At 49.4% G+C, this 27489-nt stretch overlaps 1 protein-coding gene across 2 annotated transcripts; it reads left to right on the top strand.

The window, feature by feature from the left end:
• Nucleotides 1–140: 140 nt before the first annotated feature.
• Nucleotides 141–27489, top strand: PDIA4 (protein disulfide isomerase family A member 4). 2 transcript variants are annotated; one of them, XM_053553926.1, is made up of 11 exons: nucleotides 141–495; nucleotides 7794–7971; nucleotides 9844–10049; nucleotides 12358–12496; nucleotide 13568; nucleotides 14249–14384; nucleotides 14612–14770; nucleotides 17435–17586; nucleotides 19733–19889; nucleotides 20398–20631; nucleotides 21345–27489. In XM_053553926.1, exons 1-11 carry the CDS (start codon nucleotides 408–410, stop codon nucleotides 21758–21760), a joined length of 1866 nt encoding a protein of 621 aa, XP_053409901.1. In that variant the 5' UTR covers nucleotides 141–407; the 3' UTR covers nucleotides 21761–27489. The 2 variants fall into 2 exon arrangements, with proteins under 2 accessions (XP_053409901.1, XP_053409900.1); XM_053553925.1 differs by lacking the exon at nucleotide 13568 and having other exon boundaries at nucleotides 143–495; nucleotides 14262–14467.

The following is a 27489-nucleotide window of genomic DNA, read 5'->3' as shown; positions in this document are numbered from 1 at the left end:
CTTCCCCGCTCCCTCTCTCCGCCTGTGCGCTCCGGGCAAACCGAGTGGCAGCCGCTGATTGGTGGTCGCGGCACAGCCAATCAGAAGGGGGCACCTCATGTTAGGGTTCCGAGTTTTAAACACGCAATCCCGGGCGGAGCGGAGGATAAAGGAAGGGTAGCGTGCTGGGCGGTGTAGTAGGTCCCGAAGCGGACTAGGCGCACGCCGCCCGCACCCTAGCTGCTCTGGGATTGGCCGGTTCGCGGCGTCCTCCGTCCCCAACCCATCGCCGGGGGGGACTTCCTGAGGGTATTTTTCCTCTTTTCTGCGGTGTCCCCTGGGAGAAGGGAGGCGGACGGCCGGACCCCGAGGTCCGGGAGTGCCCAGCGGCTGCTGGTGCGAGGAGGCCGCGCTCCGCACCTGCCGCCATGAGGCCCCGGAAAGCCTGCCTGCTGGTGCTGCTCCTGGCGCTGGCTCAGCTGCTGGCGGCGGCAAGCGCGCAGGGAACCGACGAAGGTGAGCGGGCGGGCGGGCGAGCGAGCGAGCGAGCGTGCGGCGGGGCCGGGGCCGGGCTGGGGGCTTCGCCTCCGCGGGCTGGAGACTTGCGCTGGGGCCTGGGGGTGGTGCGGCCCCGGCGACTGGTCGGGCCTCGGCGCAGAGCCGCTCCAAAGCTAGTGACAGGCACCGCCACTGAGACAAACTTGCCGAAGTTCAGGGGTGGCAGCGGTGGGCAGAGTCGCTCTGAGGGTCCCGGGAGAGCAGGGCGTTGATAGGCTGAGGGCTCCCGAGCTCTGACTCGCTGGAAGCCCCCTGCCTCTCGGGGCTTGGGCGCAGGGAGGGTTGCGGCGTATCTCTGGTTTACTTAGATCGGTTTAGGCGGACTGCCCTCCGCCGGCTCCTGGGAAGAGACTCAGGGGAACTGGTTAAAATTTCTAAGCGAGCACACCCAGGGAGTGTGAAGAAGAGAGGACCATTCTTTCAGAACAGATTTTAGAGAAGGGGCCAGGACACGAGGACCCAAGTGGGAGCTCTCTGGAGCAGCCGCAGGCAGCAAACACTTCTTTAAAAATGTGGTCTGTAGGTTTGGAAGTTATTAACCCAGGAGTTCTGGTTTGAGGGAAGAAAGGGATAGCTTGGTTTGCGTCTTTTAGAAAAAACTGGAGTTACCATTCTTTCTGCAAACATTTATTTAACACCTACTGTGTACCAGCCACTGCGCTGGCTTCTGGAAGTAAAGGATGATGAGTATGGTCCCTGCCCATGAAGCGCACACCCCAGAGGTAAACAATAATACACCTAATAGTCATCGTTCCTGGATTTTTCTTCAAAATCAGCTATCTGCAAACATAATAGAACTTATAAAGTTAGGAAGTACTAGTTAATAAGAGATTGTTATTCCTAGAGAACAGGGCATCCTAATCCTGGTATTAACCTTCTTTCTGTTTCCCCTTTCCCCTATCACTGACTTTTTACCCAGTGAATTTGTTCCAATATAAATAAACTCCCTTTTCTGCCATTACTGTGTTTAGGGGAATTATGCACTTTAAACTCCTTCAGATAGATTGAGTAACTTCTGTGTGGGTCATAGATTGAAGAGAGTGCCCAGAGAGAAAAGGAAGTAAAAACCTGGACTCAGTGAGAAAAACACCTGCCGAGAAAGGAAACAGTACAGATAGCGGTGCTGCCTGCAAGTGTCTTGGGACCTGTATCCAAATCACCTGGCCTCTTATTTAAATACAGATACCCAAAATATGCTGAAGCAGAATGCAGGGGTGGGCCTTGGAATCTGCATTTTAAACAAGTTCTCCATTGATTCAGTTTAGTTTGGGGAAGTGGCGAACTCTGTGCACTTCAAGGGATGTTAGGACCAGCAAGTTTATCCTTCAGTCACTAATGCAGTCAAGTCCTTAGGAAGCAGTTGCCTTTGGGATGAGCCCAGGAATCCCTGAAGTCTTCATGGTCAACGGCAGTCCTCCTAGGGCCTGTATGCAGGGGCTGGGCTTCTGGCTCTTACCATGACTCTTTCTCATTCTGAGGGTGTCCCATGGCTCTTCATTTTAAAAACCTTTAGCAGATAACTTGTCCAGTAGATTTGTTTCCGGGCTCTACTACTCCCTACCCCAGGTGGTCCAAGTCTTTAGGTTGGGGTTTTTTTTTTTTTTGGCCTCTGTTCCATTGTCTAGGTACCTAATGCTCCCCTTCCTCAACATGGTTGCTAAATACACCTTACACCCTTATGTTTAAGCCTCAGGTTGCGGGCTTATAATGTCTCAGATTAGAAATTGTCTATACTCTTCACATCCATCCAGTTACAATAGGGAAGGAAAATATTTTGATGCCATTTGTTGTCTGCTTTTATTTAGGATTGGTTTGTTTAGTCTCAAAAATAAGAGGAAATACATGTGTTTGTTATGCTAAGGAACTGTTAAACTGCTCCTCTATTTTTATACCTTAGATGTAATTATTTTCAGAGCTTTTAAAACATGGAAAATCTAAATGAGTCCATGAAAAGTCCTGGGCATAAGAAGAAGAAAATATAAGGTGACAGTACAGCATAGCAAGTTAAGTGGTCGGGGTCCTCCACTGAGTTCTTTGCCTCAGTTTCTTCATCTGTAAAGTACATGTTACGTTTTTCCTTCAAGGGGTGAAATAATATGTTTAAGAGCTCAGCACAGTGCCTAGCACATAATAAATGTCAGCTGAAATGATGCTGTATCTGATAACAAATTCCTTTTTTTCTGTGTTTACTATAAACTATTTAGTAGTTTATCCAGCTATTTATAGATACTTCTGTGGTGGGGATTAGAGTGACCAGAAAGGACTAGCCTATGTCCCGACAGGGCAGGGGTCCAGTGTTGTCATCAGATGTGTTCAGTAGGAGTGGACAGGGATTGCAGCAACTTGACCCTGGTGCGGGGCTCCCCATTTCAGAAGTGCCTTACCATGTGGGCTGGGCAACGTGGAGGTGAACTTGGGAGGCTTTGTTTGCCTCATGCTGAGGAACGAGTGCCCCCTTTCAGAAGATGCTGGAAGGATTGAATATATTTTCTATCCTAGAATGTCCATTTTGTAAGTGAACCCCTGTGAAAAGTGGTATCCCTATTTAAGTGCAAGGTGTTTTATTTGCAAGGATGTGTGGGTTGAAGTAGGTGAGAATATAGAGTTAGCACCTTCTCACATTGCAGAGAAATTGATCCTGGTGTTGTCTGTGAGTTGAGGGGAAATTGCATTAGGGGCCAGGCCTTAATGCAGCTGAGAGTCTTGTTTATCTCTAAAAAAAGATAATGAAATTAAAATTTATTTATTTATTTATTTTTGAGACAGAGTCTCACTTTGTTGCCCTCGGTAGTGTACTATGGCATCACAGCTCACAGCAACCTCCAGCTCTTGGGCTTAGGTGATTCTTTTACCTCAGCCTCCCGAGTAGCTGGAATTAGGGTGCTCACCACAACACCTGGCTATTTTTTTGTTGTTGTTGCAGTTTGGCCGGGGCCGGGTTTGAACCTGCCACCCTTGGTATATGGGGCCGGCGCCCTACTCACTGAGCCACAGGCGCCACCCAAAATTAATTTTTTTTAAGTGTCAAGAAATAAATTGCCTCTTAGGAACTGTCCCATAATAACTTGTCAATACCCATTTAATCATGAGAGTTCCTTCACTAGCAGCAATGGGAGTCCTCTTCAGTCTGGGTTTAGATAAGAAGACATCTTTGTTTCCTTTTTGTAGGATTCACTTGGAAAGCACTTGTCTCTGTGGCTTTTAGACTCTTCACCATAAACATAAATCTTACCCCTATGTGTGTTGAGTTTCCGTTCCTCTTCTAGCTGTGTTCCTAGCTAGAAGAATGGATTAAATTCTTTGGTGCTTTTCTTTCTGACCTTCCTCTAATCTTCTCATCTGCCTGCAAGTAGATTTGACTCTCTTGCTGTGCAGAGTGGTGAGAGTGGGTATGAATAGCCCACAAACCTTCCCTACCTGTGAACATGCAGATTGGATGGTAGGGAGTGTGGTGCCCACCAGCCCCCAGTTGGAGCAGAGAAGCTCCAAAACATTCCAGCATCAAGCTCCATGTCGTTTAGGTGGGTTTTCAGGTGAGGAGATTGAGACTAGCTTTTGGATAGCCACTGTGACTGGTGCCCCCTGATGAGCAGAGGTCAGCTCGGTACCCCAATGCTTACAGGATAGTTGATGGGATTCCTGACATGCCTGGGGAGCCATTGTGAAATACAGAGGTTTCCAAAAGCATTAAGTCCTGATTCCTGAGAACAGGGTGGATAGTGTGGGCTGCCAGTCTCCAGTGCAAGGTTATTGAGTCTGGTGTGGGTATGAAGAAACAAGCTTAGGCTACCAGCCTTGGGACAGGCTGGTACATCAGACCAAGATGTATATTATAGCATCACACTAAGCTTGCAAAGAAACATGTAAGGCTGGTGTAGTGACTCATACCTGTAATCCCAGTACTCTGGGAGGCCAAGGTGGGAGGATCTCTTGAGCCCTGGAGTTCAAGACCAGCCTGAGCAAGGGCAAGACCCCATCTCTACTAAAAGTAGAAAAAAGTAGTCAGGCTTGGTGGTGGGTGCCTGTAGTCCCTACCTATTTAGGAGGATTGCTGGAGCCCAGGAGTTTGACGTTGCTGTGAGCGAGGCAGATGCCATAATACTCCAGCCCCAGAGACAAAACAAAGCAAGACTCTGTCCCCCACCGCCCTCCCCCCCAAAAAAAAAACTGTAAATAGAACAGGCAGGATTTTCTAAGTATCACAGAGAAGACGTTCTTTCCTTATTTCCCCTTCTCCTCAAGAGTCTGGGTAGACTTGAAGTGGGGAGACAGTAAATCCTTGGGTACGTTGGGTTACTCCCATGTGAGGACACTGCTGTTTCTCTTTGGTAAGGAGTCAGAAGTCACCTGCTGCAGGGGCCCTGGCACTCACACAACAGCCACATGCATTCACACGCATGCACCTGGAAGAGGTGGTCTTCCTGCTATAGTGGGAGGGGTGACGGGCAGGAGAGTCAAAAAGCCCGGTCTCTGCTTCCCAGCTGGGTGGTTTGCTTTTGACCTACAGAGGTTTTCTTCCTCCCCTGACAAAGAAGACAGTCAGGAAGAAGTAGCCGGGTGTTTAACTGTAGGGAAGAGGGTGAGTGCTGGGTGACTGGTGTGTAGGTGGATTTTTGGTTGCCTTTTTGTAATTAGTTGATCAGTAAATCTTAACAATGATGAACAATGCTGCCATTCCCATTGAAGTGTTGGGGCCGTGTGGGGCCAGCACAGGCTCCTTTTATGGTCCAAGCAGCTGCAGAGCCAACACTGAGCTAGTTAGTGAGTATTCAAGTTCCAGGGTTCCAGGATCCTGGGGGCAAGTTTTCAGGCCCTAATTTCATCCATACCCCCAAATAGTAATTAGCAGTGTTAATTTCTCTCCTGGGACTCGTCTCTAGAAAAGAATAATTGGTCCCTTGAAACATTCTGGCTTCAGAGGTAATAAAATTGGCCATGCTTGTCACTCTTGGTTCTTGTTTACTGATGCTACAGTAGCTTGAGAACCTGGTTAAGAAGAATGATGATTCCATGGTTCTTTATATCTGTAGTTTGGCAAAAAAATTAAAAATTGATTACAATGGCTAATGCCTGTAATCACAACACTTTGGGAAGTTGAGGTGGAAGGATTGCTTAGAGACCAGCCTGGGCAACATAAGGAGACCATGTCTCTACAAAAATTTTTAAATTTGGGCCAGGGCGTGGTGGCTCATGCCTGTAATCCCAGCACTTTAGGAAGCCATGGTGGGCGGATCGCCTGAGCTAGAGTGAGGCCCCATCTCTAGTTGTCATTGTTGTTTGGCAGGCCTGGGCTGGTTTTGAACCCAGCAGCTCCCGTGGTTGTGGCTGGCACCCTAGCTGCTGAGCTACAGGTGCTGAGTCAGGATTCCATCTCTTAAAAAAAAAAAAAAAAGCCGGGCATTGTGGCGGGCACCTATAGTCCCAGCTACTTGGGAGGCTGAGGAAAGAGAATCACTTGAGCCCAAGGGTTAGAGGTTGCTGTGAGCTATGATGCAACAGCACTGTACCGGGGGTGACAAAGTGAGACTCTCTCTAAAAAAAAAAAAAAAAAAAATTAGCTGGCTATGGTGGTAGGGTTGCTTGAGTATGGAAACTTGAGGTTGTTATGACTGGGCCACTGCACTCCAGCCTGGGCAATAGAGCAAGACCTTGTCTCAAAAAAAAAAAAAAAAAAAAAAGCCTTGGCTCAGCTCCTGTAGCTCAGCGGCTACGGCAGCCATCCGCATACACTGGAGCTGACAGGTTCAAATCCAGTCCGGGCCTGCCAAACAACAATGACAGCTGCAACCAACAAATAGCTGGGTATTGTGGAGGGCGCCTGTAGTCCCAGCTACTTGTGAGGCTGAGGCAAGAGAATTGCTTAAGCCCAAGAGTTTGAGGTTGCTATGAACTGTGACGCCATGGCACTACCCAGGGCAACAGCTTGAGACTCTGTCTCAAAAAAAAAAAACAAAAAACCCTCAAATTTAATTGAACCTTGACAATAAAATATACAGTTTCTAGCATTCTGAGGAGAAAACTTAGCTTCCAAGCAAAGGTGTATTTTGGGGGGTGGGGGGGCTGGGGAAGATGAGTATTCCAAAAAAATATTTGACAGATTCCTAAATTTGTCCTAAAATTCAAAAATAATTTCCGTCCTCGAGATTACTCAGGGATGGCTTTCTAGGTAAAATATGATTTCCTACCTCTTCTCCTTCATACATGGCCCTTCTTTCCCTCCAGGATTGTAAAACCCACAGGACTTTTTTTATGAGCGTAAGGTAAAATGCCATCCCCTTTCAGAAATGAAATTCATATTCCCTCCACCAGAATGAAAAGTCAAGAATGAGTACTTCTTCCCCGTTTGTACTGTTTTGGAGGACTGGCAGGTAATTCACTCATCAGGGGTTTTATGGCGGCCTCCCTGTGGAGAGCAGACAGGAAGAGGAGGCGTATCAGGGAGAGATAGATAGGCTTGAATGTTCCCCTGGTTCTTGCCCTTGAACACAGATTGTGGGGAGGACACAAATGAGGGGCTCAGGAAGTACAGAGCATGGGGTGTGGGCAGAGGCGCCTGTGTGCAGGGACCAGGCCTGGAAAGATTGCCGGGTAGGGTAAAGGGGGAGGAGGCTCATGTCGGCCTCTGTGTGCTTGGGCAGGAAGTGTACAAGAGGCCGGAGGGCTGCATGTCTGGAGAGGGGGCTCTTCCTGCCTGCCAAGTCCTGCCGGAGCACTTGGACTTTTAAGTTCTGGAACTGTCATTTTCAAGTATCATTCAGTGGCTGGATGTGGTGGCTCACGCCTGTAATCCTAGCACTCGGAAGGCTGAGGGGGTAGATTGCTTGAGCTCAGGAGTTCAAGACCAGCCTGAACAAGAGTAAGACCTCCTGTCAACTAAAAATAGAAAAACTAGCTGGGCATCATGTGGGCGCCTATAGTTTCAGCTACACGGGAGGCTGAGGCAGGATTACCTAAGTGCAAGAGTTTAAGGTTGCTGTGAGCTATGATGCCACGTCCCTCTACCCAGGACAACAGAGTGAGACTCTGTCTCAAAAAACAAACCAAAAAAATCATTTAGCCATGAAATCTCTTTCAATGAAATTTTAAATGGCTACCCAGTATGCAAACTTAGAGCAGAGTTGCGGGCATGGGGAAGGCCTGATGTTAGACAGGGACCACCTAGAACTTGCAACATGTTTTCAGGCTTTTGGGTTTTAGGGAATTTTTGATGATGACAGTTACTAGTTTCCTCATCAGTATGGGTATTTTCTACTCAGATTCTCCTAATAGTGAAAATGCCATTGAGGATGAAGAGGAAGAAGAGGAGGAAGATGATGATGAGGAAGACGACTTGGAAGTTAAGGAAGAAAACGGTGTGTTAGTCCTAAATGATGCTAACTTTGATAACTTCGTGGCTGACAAAGATACAGTGCTGCTGGAGTTTTACGCTCCGTGGTAAGGGCTGCGGTCTGTTTCTTGCGGGTGGACATGCTCTGTGCGGCACATACTGGACCCTTCACAGGGCCATCCAGACACCCTGGGTGCAGGTGTCTGGCTGTAAGACCTCACATTCCGATCTGGGAGCGCTGAAGGCTGGAGCTCACTTGTTCCATTGCTTGGGGCCAGCAGCCCACGAGCCAGTCCTCATAGAAGGTGGTGTCCTCTTGTTGTAGAGTCCAGTGGGTTAAATATGAACATGTTCTCAGCTGGGAGACAGGTATTTAATAAGTAGATTCTGCCCCAACCTAGTGGGGCCACCATTCCTCCCTCTTCCCGTGGGAGGGCACCTGCCCCAGGGGCAGCATGTTGGCCTGTGTGGTGGTTTATTATTGCTCACACAGGGCCTGGGGGGACATCTGGCACCCCTTCTTTCGTCCCCCTAACTCTTCCCCTGCCGCCCGTGCGATCTACACAGCTCTTGTACCCCTCTCCCCTGTCATTGGTGCATCAGGATATGCCTATGTTCAAGCATAGCACAAGTGTTTTTTGTAATAGGTCTATGAGGTTGTATTATTTCTGGTCTATAGATCATCAGTTCTCATATATATTTTTTTTTTTTTTTTGTAGAGACAGAGTTTCACTTTATTGCCCTCGGTAGAGTGCTGTGGTGTCACACAGCTCACAGCAACCTCCAACTCCTGGGCTTACGCGATTCTCCTGCCTCAGCCTCCCGAGTAGCTGGGACTACAGGCGCCCGCCACAACGCTCGGCTAAGTTCTCATACTTTTTGGTGCAAAAACTCCTTAACGCTCTTAAAAATTAAAGACCCTGGGTTGGGCACAGTGGCTCACACCTGTAATCCTAGCATTGTGGGAGGCCGAGGCAGGAGGATCGCTTGAGCTCAGGAGTTTGAGACCAGCCTGAGCAAGAGCAAGACCTCCTCTCTACTAAAAATAGAAAAACTAGCTAGGCATAGTGGCGCATGCCTGTAAGTCCCAGCTGTTTGGGAGGCAAGAGAATTGCTCAAACCCAAGTGTTTGAGGTTGCTATGAGGTATGATGCCATGGCCCTCTACCCAGGGTGACAGTGGGACTCTTCTAAAAAAAAAATCTGAGGATCCCAAAGAGTTTTTTATGGGGGTCATGTTTATCAGTATTGACAATTTTTGAAGTTAAAACAACTCATTATATGTTAACATCAGAATATAGGAATCCTTGTAAGTCAGGGAGCCTCTGGAAAACTCCACTGTATACCCAGAAAGCACAAAAAAGACAAATAATGTCTTAAGTAAAGAATTTTGACTTCACAGACCCCAGGGAAAGGGTCACTGGACCAAACTGTGAGAAACTTACTGGAAAACTAATGTTTAGAGATGATGACATGTTTGCTCAGGACAGATCTGGAATCGAAACCTGGACTTGTTTGACACCAGTGCTTCTTTGGCAACCCTGTGTATGTGTCTCTTAACTGCACATGCTTCCATAGCTCACATTTTTGTGTCTCAGGGTGTTTTGGGTTGCTGTCATAGGATATGTGAGGCTGGGTAATTTATAAAGAAAATAATTTCTTTAGATCCTGGTAACAGGATGGGGAGCATGAAGCTAGCGGCTGCCTGCCCTTGTGTTGGGAAGTGGAAGGGGAGCAGTGTGTGCAGAGATCACATGGTGAGGAAGGCTAGGCACTGACCTATTCATGTGGGCTTCGCCCCTGTGGCCCAGACCCCTCACATAAGGCCCCACCTCCCAGCACTGCTACCTTGGGCATTCAATTTCAACATGATTTTTGGTGGGGAGAGATCACATCCCAGCATAGCAGTGTATATTGTTGGTATTTAAATGTCCATAGATACAGTTACCCTGTTTCTCTTTCCCTAAATCTAATTCTTAGGTGTGGACATTGCAAGCAGTTTGCTCCAGAATATGAAAAAATTGCCAGTGTCTTAAAGGATAATGATCCTCCCATTGCTGTTGCCAAGATCGATGCAACCTCAGCATCCATGCTGGCCAGCAGGTTTGATGTGAGTGGGTATCCCACCATTAAGATCCTGAAGAAGGGGCAGGCTGTTGACTACGAGGGCTCCAGGACCCAGGAAGGTGAGCTGGTGCCTGAGTTGTTGGAGGAAGCTTTGGACCAGGACACCTTCTTCAGGAACAGAAAGTGGGGAGTGGGGTTGGGAAAATGCAAATGAAGACAAGTTGAGTGGACCAGAGACTGCCTGCGTTAGAAGTACCAGGTGTTGTCTAGATGTTTGGGGTAACAGATCTAAATTAAAATTGTTCTTGGATGAAGGACAGCACTAAGAAATGACGTCAGAGGCCAAGTTATTTTGAGATGTTGTAGAGCAGTGGTTCTTAATATTTAGTGTGCATCAGAGTCACGTAGGAGCTCGTTCAGATTGCTCCAGCCTGAGTTTCTGATTCAAATAATTTGCATTTCTTGCCAGGGCTGCTGGTGCAGAGCCACAGTTCAGGGAGTCTGCAGTCTGGCCTGAACGGTCCCTACTGGGCTCACATTCGCACTGTGTAAATTTTTATTATTAAATGAGTAAATAAAATTGTGTTCTTTAGCTAGGGCACGTTTCTTTTAATCATTAAAAAAAAATGATGCTGCATTTTCCATTCCCAGTGTGGAAAAGCAGAAAGAGCATTGACCAGGGTTTAGATCTTTATAGCCATAAAATAGGAATGTGCCCCAGACAAGTGCCTTCCCCTTGCTGGCTGGCCTCAGCCTCTCATCTATGGACCATGAGGTAGCTGGGGCGGCCTCAGAGCTCTCTCGTGATGGTATGAGAGGCGCCTTCTGCTTCCTTCGGCAGTGGGATCCCCGTGTGGGGGCATGAGGTGCTACTGTCACTCTTCACTTTCGCAGTATACTTGTCTGTGGACTGGGGGGTATGTTTTGTAAAAGGCGAAAGATTTGTGCGATCTGAAGAGAAACCAGAGTATGGGGGGGGGGTATGTTTTGTAATCAAAGACAAAGATGAATAAATAGGTTTTCTACCTTGAACCTGCTGGACCCAGCTCCCTTCCAGAGAGGCAGCTGGTGTAACAAGTTTCTTCCGTATTCTTCAGAGATATTTTGTATACATATAAGCAAATGTGTGTGTGTGTGCTTTTCTCATTTTTACAGTTGTTAGCATGTCTTAAAACACCATCCTGTACTTTCATGTATTTATTTAACAAATGTCTTAGCCATATCAGAGTAAAGAACTGAATCTAAGAACAAGTTGCAGATCTCATACTTCTCTTGTTTAAAAGTAAGTAGGCAAACGTATTTAGAGATTTGTGACCAGTGTCTGACTGTGAGGGACGTGGCCACTCTGGAACCTTTAAACTGGAACATCGAATGTGTTAGTAATAGGCCTCCTGGGTCACCTGGCCCAGGCCTTGGGTCATGGCCAGGGTAGGCACTTGGGCTGTGACTGGTGTGCAGGTGCTTCTCTGCGCAGGCTTTGTTTTGAGGACTGCTGCTCTGTGTGAGCAATTCTCAGAAAAAAAAGTTATCAAACAAAAAAAAAGTGAGAATTCGTAACTACGGTCCTGAGAAGCACTCAGCAAGATCTTTATGACACTAGATCCTTTTGTCCACTCCAGTCATTGAATTGATTTCTGGAAGATGAGGCCACAGAGGAGCATTGTTTTTTTTCTTTTTTGAGACAGTCTCAGTACGTTGCCCTCAGTAGAGTGCTGTGGCAACACAGCTCACAGCAACCTCCAAACTGTTGGGCTTAAGTGATTTTCTTGCCTCAGTCTCCCAAGTAGCTGGGACTACAGGTGCCTGCCACAATGCCCAGCTACTTTTTCGTTGTTGCTGTTGCAGTTGTCATTGTTGTTTAGTAGGCCTGGGCTGGGCTCGAACCCTCCAGCCTTGGTGGGTGTGGCTGGTGCCCTACTCACTGAGCTATGGGCGTCGAGCCAAGAGGAGCATTTTTTAAAAGCCTTGCCAGGCATTGTCACCACAGCCTTAGCAGGGGGAGCTGCTGTGCCTGTCAATGTGAGTTGACCTTTGTGTATTACCCCATCATAATGCTAGTGGTAGGCATGTATGACTAAGCACATACACATTTTGTACATGTTAAGGGGATGCCCCAAAATTGTATTTATTAGGCACATGTGAGCAAAACCATTGGGAGATACTGGCCCAGGTCCTAACCTGCAGTTAGTACTTTAGTAGTGCAGTAGAGGAAATCTCACTCCTCTGATAGGTCTCAAGCTATCTAGAGAAGGCTGCAGGCCAGGCATGTGCTGGTAGACTATAGAGGTGGCCTGGGCTAGATATTTTGGGTTTCAGAAAGTCAGACATTCCCTACTTTTTTCTCCCTTACCTCTCTGCTTCTGGAGGGAGGTGAGGTACCTGCTTACTCAGGGGTCTCTATGCTCAATCTTGTTTGTTTTCTTTCAGAAATTGTTGCTAAGGTCAGAGAGGTCTCTCAGCCCAACTGGACACCTCCACCTGAAGTCACGCTTGTGTTGACCAAAGAGAACTTCGACGAAGTTGTGAATGATGCGGATATCATTCTGGTGGAGTTTTATGCCCCATGGTAAGGTGTTGGCTTTGTATTACCAGGATATCGATCAGGCCCTTCCTGTATTTGGTGCTCTGCTTCTTCCCCTGCTACTGTGCGGAGAGCAGGGGAGCAAGATGGGCATGTGTTGCAGGGTAAGGTTGAGGCCCAGGTCCCTGGGGGAAAGAATGGTCATAAGGGACTGTTGGAGCAGATGTAGATGGAGGCACCAGGCAGCCCTTTCTTTGGTGAGAGAAGGGACCCTAAGAGAAGACGACACCAGAAAGAAGGGTAGTCAGAGTGGGAGCCAGTGCAGGCAGCTGTCCTGTGTGAGGTGCCCAGCCTGAGGAGTGAGGTGGCTGCTTTTCGGGGTGAGGAGGGTGGTGGGACACTTGTGTGGACGAGCAGTAGCAGGGGAGTCAGAGTAGCGGGAGCAAAGTGCAGGACAGACTTTTTTTCAGGGAGAGGTGAGCTTCCCTCCTAGAGGACATGACCCTTCCCAGGAAAGGCCTGAGCTGTCATTTATCTTGGTACCTTTGTTTTGATTGCTGAGCAGGCTTGAGAATTAGGGTGTGTTGTGTAGACCAGCATAGAAGCCAAGAGTTGTGAACTGGGAATGTGACTATCAGGCCAACGTGAGTGGCCTGAGGTGGGTGTGTTCAGTAGACCAGCCCCAGGAGTCGGGGAAGCTTATGGCCCTCAAATCAGCAGGCAGAGGCTATGGCTGATGCACAGCAGGGCCAGGTTTGGGGCCAGGACATCCTTGCTCCAGGTAGCGCCTGGATGAGCCAGATCTGAGGCTCTCCAGATTCTATGGCACAAACCTGGTGATTATTGAGAGTACAAGTGAAAAGAGAAGGTGGCAGATGGGCGGCTAGGGAAAAAAGACATTGGGGGAGAAGGAAGGAACTTGTGGTATGTGTGGAGAGCAGGCAGGGCCAGGGCATCCTTGTGACCTACAATGCTGGAGGACACCAGCCCTTGTTTGGCTGCAGACACAGCCCTGGCCTGCTGGTGGGGAGAACAGCAGTGCTGTAGCAGACCTGGCTGCGCTGGTCAGTGAGGAGCAAGGTAGAGCAGACCAGCACACGGCGTATGCTCCATGAGTGTAGTGCATGGTCATTTGGTTTATGACACCTCAGAGAGTAATTATCCTTTCACTTAAGAGCAATTTCCATGTTGGAGGATGTACCTATAATACTTATGGGTGTCCTAAGGACTTTGAGAGAACGTTTTGTTTTAACTCAGCTTCTGACATGCCTGGCCAGGCATAAGTCATTGGTTATTGTACAGTTGGGGCTGTTTAAGTAGTCTTAATTCTGATTTGCCCCAACTTGTCTTCTGCCGGGTTGGTTTGTGTTGGTTACACTCTCTTCTCCGTGCTATCTGTGGTCATTTTCTTACCTTGGCCTTGCCCTCACCCCTCCTCCTAGGGCATCCTAAGTCTTCCTTGTCCCAGGGTCCCAGCTCAGCTGTCACTGCCTTTGACTTATACCTTGTCAGCCTCCAACCCTTCAACCAAGAAACTGCTCTCCTTCCTTAGTACACGGTCTGTCTTGGCCTGTCCCATGTGTGACCCATACGTGTGAGTTCACACATGTGTGTGGCCCTCAGCATGTGGACACCATTCAAGGAGGCTCATGTCTGTCCTGTTGGCAGCTCCTGAGGGCCCTGGCTTAGCACCCTTGTCCAGGGGGCATTCAGAGGACTGCTGGTTGTGGGAACCCAGGATGGGTTTCTGCTAACTAAAGTGTTAGCCAGAAGGTGAGTCCACAGGGAATAAACCAGCTTCTCTTGGCAGGTGTGGACACTGCAAGAAACTTGCCCCTGAATATGAGAAGGCTGCCAAGGAGCTCAGCAAGCGCTCCCCTCCGATTCCCCTGGCAAAAGTCGATGCCATTGCAGAAACAGACCTGGCCAAGAGGTTTGACGTCTCTGGCTATCCCACCCTGAAAATTTTCCGCAAGGGAAGGCCTTTTGACTACAATGGCCCACGAGAAAAATATGGTATGAGCACTTCCTTCTCTCCAGCCATGGTGGGGAAGGGAAGCTCTCTGAAAAGTTCTGGGAGCTGGTGGATGTAGGCAGGATGTGAGCGTGTGAGGTAGGCTGTTGTAGAGGCCCCTCCTCAGGTGTGTGCTCTGCTCCCAGGGATTGTTGACTACATGGTTGAACAGTCCGGACCTCCCTCAAAAGAGATTCTGACCCTGAAGCAGGTCCAGGATTTCCAGAAAGATGGGGATGATGTCATCATCATTGGGGTCTTTAAGGGGGAGAGCGACCCAGCCTACCAGCAGTATCAGGATGCCGGTAAGTAGTGTCCCTCTGGGCTAGACAAAACATACGCACCCAGGCTGTCTGTGGATGTTGGGCAATGTGCAGCTTCTGGGTAAAGCTCCTGAGATACACATCTAGGGGATGGTTTGCTGAGAGCATCGAGAGTGTCTGTGGGATTAAGCTGCTCGTTCTGCATTGGGCTGGAGGTTGGTCCCTGTTGCCCTCATCACACGTGGATTGGAAGACCACACAGCACACTCACACCACACTCGACAGGCTGGGCTGCACCATCTCTCCTGGCCTCTGTGGTGGCCTGTCTCCTTGTCTGCCTTTCAGGGCCCTTCCCAGAGCCCCCACTAGAGGGAAAGCCTCTGACCATAATGTGCAGTCTCTGAGTCAGGCATGGGTTTGAGTTCTGGCTCTGCCATTTATCAGAGCTGTGACCACAGGCAGTGACTCAGTCCAGTGTTCTCACCCAAGGGGGTGATCTTTTGTACTTCAGAGGCTAGTAAATAAATTGAGATAGTAGATGAAGAGCTTAGCAAAGTGCCTGGTGATACTAAGTACATAGGAAGTGCTAGTCTGAGTAGTGCTGGGGGTGGCAGGTGCTCTATCCACTGTCTGCTCAGCTCTGGCTCCTGAGTGTCTCTGTTTTACAGAGGAGGAACTTTAGGCTCAGGGAACGTACTCGCCATCCCAGTAGCCTCTAGGTGTGGAACGAAAGATGGTTGTCAGGGACACTCAGGATCCTCTCTGTCCGTTCCATTTCTTCTGAGTGCCTTCACACAACTAAAAATGGTATGGTTTGCTACTTCTCAGTACTGATGGTAATCTTTTAGATGTACTGCTTGCCTCTTAGTGCTGGTGTGTCCTGCACATTAAGAATGGTGCGTATGTCAATGCAGAGTAATGTAATAAAATATATAGTAGAGCTGATCTCTTCTTGTTTCCTTATCTATTCCTAGTCAGCTAGGAAGAAACTTGCAACAGGCCCATAGGCAGCAGTGGAGTCCCCAGCCCCAAATCCAGCTGCAACTCTCACATGTTTATGTGCATGTAAATCCCCAGGGAATCCGTTGAGATGCGGGTTCTGGGGCAGTCCTGGGCCAGTCCTGGGCCCCACACTGCAGGGGCTGGAGTCTGAGGCAGAACTAGGGCAGGGCCAGGGCTGCAGGTGGGATGAGAGCCCCTGGGGCTGGTGTGCCTGCTGGTTGTGAGAACCTGGAAGGAGCCAGAGACAGCCCCAGGGAGGCAGGGCATTCTGTGGCTCGCCCAGGGGCAGCGTCAAAGGGGCAGTCGTGGCGGGGAAGTGGAGTTCTTGACGTGACTCTCCACCTGAGCCACTGAAAGCAGACACCTGGAGGCTTAGGGTAGTTCGGAGCCTAACATTCCAGGGCCTCCTAGATGGGTGGGTTGCTTTATTTCATCCTCCCCATTCTTGTGAGGTAGACTTTGGCGTCTCTGTTTCACAGACGAGGAACTTGAGGCTCAGGGAATGTTACTAACATGCCTAAAGTTGCAGTTAGTAGGTCATGAAATGATGATTTGAATCTAAGTCTGTCTAACTCTGAAAGCCATGAGCTTGTCTAGGCTGCCCTTTCTGCCTCCATCTTCCACCAAATGTGGTTTCCCATCTCTGCTGTGTGTGTCTTGTAACCCAGTTGGAGCCCAAACCTCCAAACCTAGAGCCCTTTGAGGGTGGGGTGACATCTAGCGTTTAAATAACAGAATCAGCTCAGGATAGGTTTGGATGCCTTGGAGAGCGGAGTGGAGATGCATTACCTGTAGGATCCAGGGCAAGGGCTGATAAACCATGGCCCACCCCTGTCTTTGTAAGTGAAGTTCACTGGAATGCAGCCATGTGTGTGCGTTCACGCAGCAGAATTAAGTGGTTGGGGTGGGCCGTGTGGGTACTTCCCAGAAAGTTTTCTAAGCCCTGTTGTAGAGCTGTCAGACAGTGGGGTTTCATCTTGGAGTTTTCACAACTTCAAATAAAAGTCTAGCTAGAGAACTACACCCAGGGCTCCAGCCACTGTCTAAAAGAGGAGACTTACAGCCCTCAGGAGGTGCTGGATGTAAAGACTGGACATAGGGATGTAGGAATGTGTAGTGCTCACGTGTCGCCTGAGGGATCAGTGGCTTCTTGTCATCCTGCATGTTATTTGACGGTAGTTCCTGACAGATTAGCTCTCAGTTTTTCTGTCAACATTCAGTTTATTTGTTTATTTATTTTCATTGTTGTTGAGACAGAGTCCCACCCTATGCCCTGAGCAGAGTGCAATGGCATCATAGCTCACTGCAACCTCAGACTCGGGCTGTGGGCATCCTGCTGCCTCAGCCTCTGGAAGCCGCTGGGATTACAGACGCTCTGCGGTGCCCAGCTGGGTTTTTCATTTTTTTAGGACTTGGGGTCTCACTCTCACTCAGGCAAGTCTTCAACTCCTGAGCTCAAGCAATTCTCCCTCCTCAGCCTCCCACAGTGCTGGGATTGTAGGCGTGAGCCACTGTGCCCAGCCAGCTTATTTTTGACAAATTTCAAGATACAGGATTTAGACATCAGACTGAGTTTTCAAAACAAACTCCCTTAAGCATTTAAACTCTGGCAACTGTCCACACAGAATTTACTGTGGTAATTTTCAAGTCATTTGCTCAATTGTTTAATAATTTATTAAGTTATATCTCATTTAATTTTTTTAGCTAACAACCTAAGAGAAGATTATAAATTTCATCACACTTTCAGCACTGAAATAGCAAAGTTCTTGAAAGTCTCTCCAGGGAAGCTAGTTGTGATGCAGCCTGAAAAATTCCAATCCAAGTATGAGCCCAAGAGCAATGTGATGGACATTCAGGTGAGCAAAACCACCCTGGCTCTGGTTGAGCCCCCCACTCCCCCACGCCCTGGGGTTTTGCAGCTTGGAAGCATCACTCTGTGAGATCTGGGACATCCTTCCCAGCCACCTCTTCCCACCCCACAGGTCCCTTTAAGTCATAGGGTTGGGGGTACAGCCAGAGGGGGCTCCCTGTGTGCAGGGTGCTCTCTCACACCCTGCAGTAACAGGGCCTAAGGCGCTCGCAGAGTGCTGACTGCTTCTGCCAGTTGCTTCCACTCTCATGCCTCCCGGCAGGAGTGTACCAATCTCCCTTGGGCGCCCATGCACCAATCTCACTGTGGGCTTGGCCTGGGTGTCTGGGCGACTCGTGGTCAGGACAGTCTGGCTGGTGGTCCAGGGTGAGGGCTACAGGGCAATCATCACCAGATGGAGCTGTTGAACTGGGCAGGTGGATTTTAACTTTCTGTCCTCTCCTGCATCCCTGCTTGATCTTCCTAGACAGTGTGATACAGAAGGGCTAAACAGAGGGCGTTCCCAGCCCTAGTTAAGCCTGGGTCCAGCTCCTCAGTGGTTCAAGTGCTTCATTTGGGCCAGCATTTCAATGGGCAGATCTCAGATTGGGAACAAATCTCGGATGTTGAGTCCAAAGCTTTTGTAGAATGGAGGGTGGGCTACAGAGAAGTGAGCTCCAGCACTTGGGGCCCCACGGTGTTGGGGTCCTTGCTGTTTGGGCTGTGGGCCCTGATGGGACCTGGAGGAGAAAAGGGGTTGTGTGACAGAGGATGGGAGTGCCCCACCTTTCTTCCCTCACTTAGGCTTTAGTTGTGTTGTTGCTTCAGTCTACATGTCACCCCCATCTGCTTCTCTCCCAGAGTGAGGTTCAGGGTCGCTGTCCTCTTGCCTGGACTTAGCAGCTGTCTCAATTCCTCCCTCCAACAACTTCTCTTCCTTCCTGATGGAGCTTAGGCACCTAGGGTCTCAGGCACGGCTCTGTGTGGGTGTGCATGTTCCCAGGAAAGCGGTCTTTGACCCTGAGAAGCATAGGAAGATCCATGTGGGCTGCTGCTTGTTTGCTTTTGGAGTTTGCCTTCTGGGTGAAGTTAGGGCAGTAGTCACAATTAAAGACTCCCCATGGCCTCCTGCCACCTGGGAAACAAAGTCTGTGATTTAGCTCAGCCTCCAGAACCCTTACCTGCTCCTCCAGCACATTCCACCCTCCTAGTGCCATTGGACCTGATCCTCTGTACATCTGCCTCTGTCTGGCTGCTTCCCTTGAGTGCCTCCTGCTCTCTTCCTCCAGGCAGGGCCAGTGCCCTGACCGCCCTATCTTCCTCGCTATCTATCCTTGGGCTGCAGTTTACCCTCACTGTGCCTCCCCTCGGAGCCATCGTTAGGTCGAGGAAAGAAGCCTGGCTCAAGTCCTTACAAAGTAGGAGCTCCATCTCCAGGACACTGGAACTCAGGTGGCCCAACATGCATCCCTGTGGCACCTGAGCTCTGTGTAGTCATAGCAGCTGCCACAGCATCCAACAGTTAGAATGTCATCCCACAAACAGCCTCCTGATCCAGCCTTCAAGGGTTGTGCTCTTGAACCTGTCCCAGGACCACCAGTGCCACTATGCCTCTCTGCAGCCTTCTGGCTTCTGTCAGCTCTGTCTGGCTCCAGAGTTCCCCTTGAGGCAGCGTTGATGTAACATGGGGTTTCTCCAGGTAGAACATGAAGCCTTGCTCAGCCACTTCCCAGCCGTGTGAACTGGGCCTCCCTCACATGTCCTCTGTCCTGTGGGCCTTGCAGGGCTGTTGTGAAGGTGGGAAGTTCTGCTCAGCTCTGCCCATGTGAGCAGCTGCTGCTATCCAAACCATCCAAGAGTTGGGCCTTCACTGGGCTTAGTGACCTAGACCCTCAGGAAAGGGCACAGGGTCTGCCTTTGCCCCAGGAGCCACTTAGTGTTCACTGGAGGGAAGGGAGCCCAAAGGGCAGCCGGGGACTACTAGGGTGTGCTTGAGTGAGGCACACTCAGGGTGTCACCTCCTAAGACTGACCCCTCAGATACCTCCACTGCTGAGTCCCTTCCACACACACGTCTGCACTGCACTCACTGACAGTGCCAGCTGGGCCCTTTCCTGTTTGGGTCCACTGTCACCTGTCCCCTCTTTCAAGCAGGGTTCTACGGAGGGGTCAGCCATCAAGGACTACGTGGTGAAGCATTCCTTGCCCCTAGTGGGCCACCGCAAGACGGCCAACGATGCCAAACGGTACATCAAGCGCCCCCTGGTGGTCGTCTACTATAGTGTGGACTTCAGCTTTGACTACAGAGCAGGTGAGGGGCCCTCTGCGCCTGGGCTGGGGTGCAGACCCACACACTTAGAAATCTTGCCCCAGGGCCCTGGCAGGTTGGTGGCTCAGATGTGTTTTGTTTTTGTTTTTAATCATTGCTTCAGGGTTATGTTTCCTTCTGTTCTTCGTGACTACTTTTTTCTTTCCCTTTTTAGCAAGAAGGGAGCTTAGAGCCACGTCCAGCTCCTCTTAAAAGTGAGGTAAATTTGAGACTTAGAGGTATTCAGAGGCTGCGGGGCTAGGACTGAACCAGCCTCTACTTCAGGCAGGTACGCTGGCTGTGCCACCTGGGCTCAGGCCTCACAGAGCCCCTGGGCTCACAGCCTGTTCCAGGGCTCCAAAGCCTGGCTTTTTCAGGAATGCTTTTCTTGTGATTAAGGTAAATCCAGGACTTGTGCCTTGTTAGAACATCAGTGACAGAATCTTAGACTTCACCTCAGACTCTAAGCTGGAGCTTAGACGCTTGGCTCACAGCCCTTGGTCTATTTCAGCTACTCAGTTTTGGCGGAACAAAGTCCTGGAGGTGGCCAAGGACTTCCCTGAGTACACCTTCGCCATCGCTGACGAGGAGGACTACTTTTCAGAGGTGAAGGACTTGGGGCTCAGCGAGAGCGGGGAGGATGTCAACGCAGCCATCCTGGACGAGAGCGGGAAAAAGTTTGCAATGGAGCCAGAAGAGTTTGATTCTGATGTGCTCCGCGAGTTTGTGACAGCTTTCAAAAAAGGTGAATCAGGACTGAGGTCTCCCCTCAGCAGCCGTTGTCCTGGGCAGGTAGTGTGGCATGTGGCACTCTGACCACAGCTACCAGGTCCCCCAGGTCGGCTGGCAGCTCCCTCCCAGTCTGCTGCACGTGGGGCTTTCTGACATCTGTGTCCAGGGAAGGGCCAAGGATGTCCCCAAACGCCAAACCACCAAGAAAGCTTTAGAAGAAGTTTTGGAACAATTGGAAATTGAGACTTTAAATGGAGTATCTCTGTGTATCTTGGTTGAGCAAATCACCCTGGTTCTCCAGAGCTGGCCAAATTCTGGGCCGACCACATTGTTCTGGTGCCTGCTTCTCGGGGCTTCTCCCCACCATGGTTCACAGGCCCTCAGGCCCAGCTTTCAAGACTCCTTGACGCTGGGCAGTGCCTGTCTCAGGATGGCCTCCCTGGACAGGATCAAATGGCCCACTAGGCCTGGAGTAGGATCTCCCGGCACCCTCTGTGGCTTTTGTAGCAATGGAGAGAGAGGAAGATACCAGTTAGCCAGGGAAATAAACTGCCCATTGTTAGGGTGGAGCTATTGGAGACAAGGTCCTCCCTGTCCCTGGCAGCATGTGACTCTCCCCCTCTGACTACTTCGTCATCCTGTGTGGCCGCCTGGTTAAGAGCGGGCCACCAGGGTGTGGGCTTTTTTAGCACTAACACCCTCTCCCCTGCTTGCTTTCCTTGGCAGGAAAACTAAAGCCCGTCATCAAATCCCAGCCAGTGCCAAAGAACAACAAGGGGCCAGTCAAGGTCGTGGTGGGGAAGACCTTCAACTCCATCGTGATGGACCCCAAGAACGACGTCCTCATCGAGTTCTACGCACCATGGTGTGGGCACTGCAAGCAGCTGGAACCTGTGTACACCAGCCTGGCCAAGAAGTACAAGGGCCAGAAGGGCCTGGTCATTGCCAAGATGGATGCCACCGCCAATGACGTCACCAGCGACCGATACAAGGTGGAGGGCTTCCCCACTATCTATTTTGCCCCCTGTGGGGACAAAAAGAATCCAATTAAATTTGAGGGTGGAGACAGAGATCTGGAGCATTTGAGCAAGTTTGTGGAAGAACATGCTACAAAACTGAGCAGGACCAAGGAAGAGCTTTGAAGGCCTGGAGGGCTGCAGAGGGTGGGAGGCACCCGGCACACCGAAGCTTCCAACAGTGGCGGCCAGGGCGCCCGTGAGAGCAGGCCGGCCGAGGCCAGTAGCCCAATGGCAGTATCACAATATTTTTTCTTTTGGTATTTCACCTCATGCTCTGAATACTGGGTATCCATGAATGACTTGGTAGTTTAGTCCAGATTTTTACAGAGGATACATCTATTTTTATCATTAAATGGGATTTGGTTTTTAGGGATTTTTTTTTTTTTTTTGCAACTTCTACTTCCTTTGCTGCTTCCTCAAAGCAGATAAGTTGAATCTCCTGTGTGAAAATGCTTTTTTTTTAATTTAGTTTAAGAAAACCTTTGCCAAATCATGTTGATTTTGCCCTTTATTTTATTGCTGTCTGAGGAATTGTTAGTGTAAGAAGATTGGACTACTGTTACGTGTTAGTTTTGGCTTGTTACTGTTTCTGAATGAAGTAAGAATTGTCACCAAGCACCCTGCTGGGGATGGTATTTCTATCTGACCTGTGAGCTGTCCACCCATCCAGGGAGAGGCTGTGCCCCCAAACAGAACCAGGTGTCACCGTTCCAGTTTCCTGTAAACCAAGGGCCAGGTGGAAGGGCATCGTCCAGGGTACCCCAGACCTAGTTCAGCTCCATGGAGGGGCCACCCACTACAGCATCCCCACCACTTCAGAGCCCTCAGAGTTGGGGTAGAAAAGACCTCAGACACAGATACTTCAGGGCAGTAGAAAGATAGTGCAGACTGTCATCATGGAATAAAAACATTAAAAATGAACCTTAATCACTATGTTAGTAAACATCCACTGTGTGTTGGGAGCCTGGAGGGGTGGTCAGGAGCTGGGTGGAGCTGAAGCTAAGCTGGAAGCCTGGCCTTGGCCTTGTGATCCTTACCTGACCCTGAAAATCACTTTGATTCACTAAGATGGGGGCTTTAGAGGTCTCCCCTGGGCCCTGTGGATTCTGGGGCTCTGTGTGTGATGCCAGCTTTCCTTCCAGGAGTTACTCATCTCACGGGGTCAGCCATCTCCATCATTCTCATCCTGCCTCTCCCTTGTCACCTGCCTGCTCCTATTTTTGACTGAAGCAGAAGTGGGGAGGACAAAAATTCTTGCATTGGTGGCAGCTCTTTGAGCAGTGACCGGTTTGTTGCAGGGGTCAGTGGTGGGTAGGGAGCAGCAAGTCCCAGGAAGGGCAGCCCAGGTGGGCTTTTTCTGAATTAGCTGTTGACCAAGGAAGACCAGGAATTGTGGGTTCATGGTGTCTGCACTCTTGTTCAGTTGAGGTACCAGGCAAGCTCTTCCTTCCAAAGTGACTTTTGTGCTGAGACTCCGAGGATGAGTTGGCTTGAGGTGGATAAAGCACAGTAGTAAATCCTGAGACCTGCAGCTTTGCTATCACCTGGATGATTGTTAGAAATACGGAATCTCAGCTCGGCGCCTGTGGCTCAAACGGCTAAGGTGCCAGCCATATACACCTGAGCTGTCAGGTTTGAATCCAGCCCAGGCCCACCAAACAACAATGACAGCTGCAACCAAAAAATAGCCAGGCATTGTGGCGGGTGCCTGTAGTCCCAGCTACTTGGGAGGCGGAGGCAGGAGAATCACTTGAGCCCAGGAGTTGGAGGTTGCTGTGAGCTGTGATGCCACAGCACTCCACCCAGGGTGATAGCTTGAGGCTCTGTCTCAAGAAAAAAAAATAAAAAAGAAATAACGGAATCTCAGGATGGGCCCTGGTCCTGCTGAGTTAATCTGCATGTAAGAAGATCCTAGGAGAATCCTAGACACATTGAAGTTTTTTTTCCTTTTTTTATTTTTTATTTTTTTGAGACTTACTTTGTCACCGTTGGTAGAGTGGCATGGCATCACAGCTCATAGCAACCTCAAACTCTTGGGCTCAAGCAGTTCTCTTGCCTCAGCCTGCCTAGTAGCTGGACTACAGGTGCCCGCCACAATGCCTGGCAATTTTTAGAGATGGGATCTGTCTTAACTCTTGCCAGGCTGGTCTCAAACTCCTGAGCTCAAGCAATCCACCTGCCTCTGCCTCCCAGAATGCTAGGATTATGGGTGTGAGCCACTTTGCGCCCAGCCTGACACATTGAAGTTTGAGAAATATTAGAAGTAAATGTTCAGGCATAGGTCCGCATGTGCAGAGGCCCTGAGGTGGAAATCAAAACGTATCCTCTTCTGAACTACAGTCTAGAAACCATGTTGACTAAGAAATGCATATTCCTCTATGCTGACTGCAGAAGGCAGGACCCTGTGAAGGCCGGAAGTATGTCAATTATAATTCAATGTCATAAGTACCATGGTGAAGGTGTATACAGGGGCCTCAAAGGACATTTTCTTTTTTTTTTTTTTTTTTTTTTTTGTGGAGACAGAGTTTCACTTTATTGCCCTTGGTAGAGTGCCATGGCCACAGCTCACAGCAACCTCCAACTCCTGGGCTTAGGCGATTCTTTTGCCTCAGCCTCCCAAATAGCTGGGACTACAGACGCCCGCCACAACGCCCAGCTATTTTTTTGTTGCAGTTTGGCCGGGGCTGGGTTTGAACCCGCCACCCTCGGTATATGGGGCCGGCACCCTGTTCACTGAGCCACAGGCGCCGCCCTCAAAGGACATTTTCCCAAAGGCAGGTTGACTCACTGGGAGGAGGAAGAGGGAAGATGTGAACTACCCAAGTGGGAGCATAGCAGGTGCAAAGGGACAGGCATGAGAGCCCCCAAGTGAACATGTAGGCTCATAGACAGGGCACTGAGTAGGGACAGGATGGAAGAGGTAGGGCAGGTGAGGGGGCCTGCCGTGAGTCACGAGTACTTGATCCTGTCTCACAGGTACGTGAGGTGATCAGTTTGAGGTTCAATAGAGTAATAGCATTTATCTGGTGCTTGGCAAAGGCCAGACCTTGTGCTGAGCAATTCGCCAGATTGTCTCCTTTCAGCAATCTGAGAGGTAGAGTATATTGTCTTGAGGTTACAACTGAAGAAGGGGATGGGTATGGGGCTAACCAGCCCCAGGGGTGGGTCTGGCAGATGGAGAGATGAACTTGACCTCAGGCATGGTGCTATGGTTTCTCCCATGAGGAAAATCTGGTCTAGTAGGCAGGGAGCAGTGGGCTGGCTGCCTCTAGGGTAGGGCATGGGCACTCTCAGGGTTGGGAGCAGGACCTTCGGGACGGGCTGAACCGCTACTGGTGGGGGGATGAGCTGACCTGAGAAGGCTGACAGGCACCATCTCAGCAGCTTCAGCCATCCCCATTTCTAAATGGAGGAGGACTTTTTTGTTAATTGTGAAACTTTTCAAGCATACAAAAACAGAATAACCCACATCCTTCACTCATTAAAGGCTGAGTCAAGGACACCTAAAACAGTTGTCAAAGTTTTGCTACACTTCCTTTGTTCATCTTTTTTCTTTAATGATGCATCCAAGACATGTTTTACCCCTGTATACGGAGCCACCAAGATAAACAAGAACTCATCCGGTGCCCAGCCCCCGGTCACATTTCCCCAATTGCCCCCAAACGTCGCTCTACCAATGATGCCTGAACTTCTGCCTGATCCTCACCTATTTTGTTTGCCACAACTTTAACTCACTGCAGAAAGTGACATATATCTTGCTGAATTTTGTGGGAGTGTGAGGAACATAACATTTTCCTCTGATCTGGGCATAGCAAACAATACCAAATCTTAAACTCATCAGTTGAGTGCCTGAGTGTTAGAGACTCGGCATGTATCAGGAACCAAAGCCTTAAGCCAGGCTTTTTTACTGTTCATAGCGGTGTAACTTTGGGTGACTTGCCTAATCCCTGGCTGAGTTTATTTTCCCATCTCTAAGACAAAGATACAAGCTTCTAGATAGGGCACTTGTAAGGAGTAAGTGAGATACCTGGGGATGGGGGGGATTAGCACTGTCCCAGTGTGTGCTGCACAGGCCAGAGGCCCTGCACTGGCTCTTCTGAGTGTTTTTCTGCAGTGTTAATGTGATTCCCAGTGAGTGAGGGGAATTTGGCGTACAGAACATCAGGCGGCAACTTGAAGGTCTGCAGAGCCCCAAAGTGCTCTTTCTGAAGACCTTTTTGAAAACTTTGTCTCTCCTTCCAGCTGTAATAATGGGCCCATGGGCCACTGACATAGCATTGTGCAGACATGAGGTAGCTCCCAAGTGGAAGGCATGGGCCTGTGTGTGTAAAATGCAGATTTATGGGCACCGACCTGGCCTACTGACTCAGCCAGTGGGTGGGAGCCCGGCATCTATTCAGAAGCTCCCGGCTCCATTGCATTTTACCACCACAATGCAGGCAGGACTGGCCTATCACTTCCATCAGAGAGAAAAGGGAATACAGGGCAGAGATTCCTCAGAGCGTTGGGAGCCAAACCAGGGTTCTTCCAAAGACCAGTGTCTCCCAAAGAATGCTGGTGACACTTCTGAAGGAGGTTAATAAGTTTTCCATTAACAAAATTCTGTGAGTTATTTGGCTGGGAAATGCAAGAGCTAACAAAATACTTCTGTGGGGCTCTTTGCTTTTATGTTTTTATTTTTGAGATAGAGTCGCACTCTGTTACCCAGGCTAGATTGCTATGGTGTCAGCCTAGCTCACAGCAACCTCAGACTACTGGGTTCAAGCAATCCCTCCTAAGCCTCCCGAGTAACTGAGACTATAGGTACCCACCACAATACCTGGCTAATTTTTCTATTTTTAATAGAAATGGGGTCTCGCTCTTGCTTGAACTCCCAAGCTCCAGGGATCCTCCGGCCTCAGCTTCCCAGAGTGCTAAGATTACAGGCCTGAGCCACCAAGCTGAGCTGTAAGGCTCTTTGTGAAAGCTCTGGGTCTGTGGCACAGCAGGCGGGGGACCTCTGAGAGATGCTAGAACCCTTGCCTGGCTTCTCTGACTGCAAATCCCACAATCCAGGAGTTCCACAATGACTGGCTCCCCTAAAACTAAGTGTTCCTGAGGAAAACCAATCCCCCTCCCCTCATCAGTGTAGGCCAGGGAGGGCTCCAGGTGACCCAAGGGCAAATCTCACCCCAAACCCGTTCCAGTGTACAACTTGACTCCCACTAAATTGGGAGTCTAACATTGTTCTCTGAAGATCCTATCAGCTGAGGCAAAGGGCTTAAACCCTGAGAGGACACTATTACTATAGCTTTTTGATTCCCATTATGATGAGAATGAAGAGATGGTTATTTTCTACAGCATGACATTTTGGTCACTGACAAAAGTGGTTCTGTAAGATTGCAATGGAGCTGAAAAGTTCTTATTGCTTAGTTATGTCGTGACCCTCATGATGTCATAGCACGGTTACTGTATTTTAAAATAAATTTAGTATAGCCTAAGTGTACAGTGTCTGTAAAGTCTACAGTAGTGGACAGTAATGCCCTAGACCTTTACTTTCAATCACCACTCACCCACCCAGAGCCACTTCCAGTCCTGCAAGCTTCGAGCACGGTGGGTGCCCTGTACCGGTGTGCTCTTTAGCCTTCATTACTATACGGTCAGATATGTTCACATACACAAATATCTCAACCATGGCTTAGGGTTGCCTCAGTATTTGGTGCAGTCACATGCTGTGTGGGTTTGTGGCCTCAGAACAAAGGGTCGTGCAGAAGAGCCTGGGTTTGCAGACAGCCGTACCATCTGGTTTGTGTCAATGCCTCTGTGGTGGTCGTGCAACAACAAAATTGCCTAATAAAGCATTTCTTAGAAGA

This window comes from Nycticebus coucang, chromosome 11 (genome assembly GCF_027406575.1).
Source record: "Nycticebus coucang isolate mNycCou1 chromosome 11, mNycCou1.pri, whole genome shotgun sequence".
Classification (NCBI taxonomy): domain Eukaryota; kingdom Metazoa; phylum Chordata; class Mammalia; order Primates; family Lorisidae; genus Nycticebus; species Nycticebus coucang.
The sequence above is the reverse complement of the archived record's forward strand: the minus strand, read 5'-3'. Positions and strand labels throughout refer to the sequence as shown.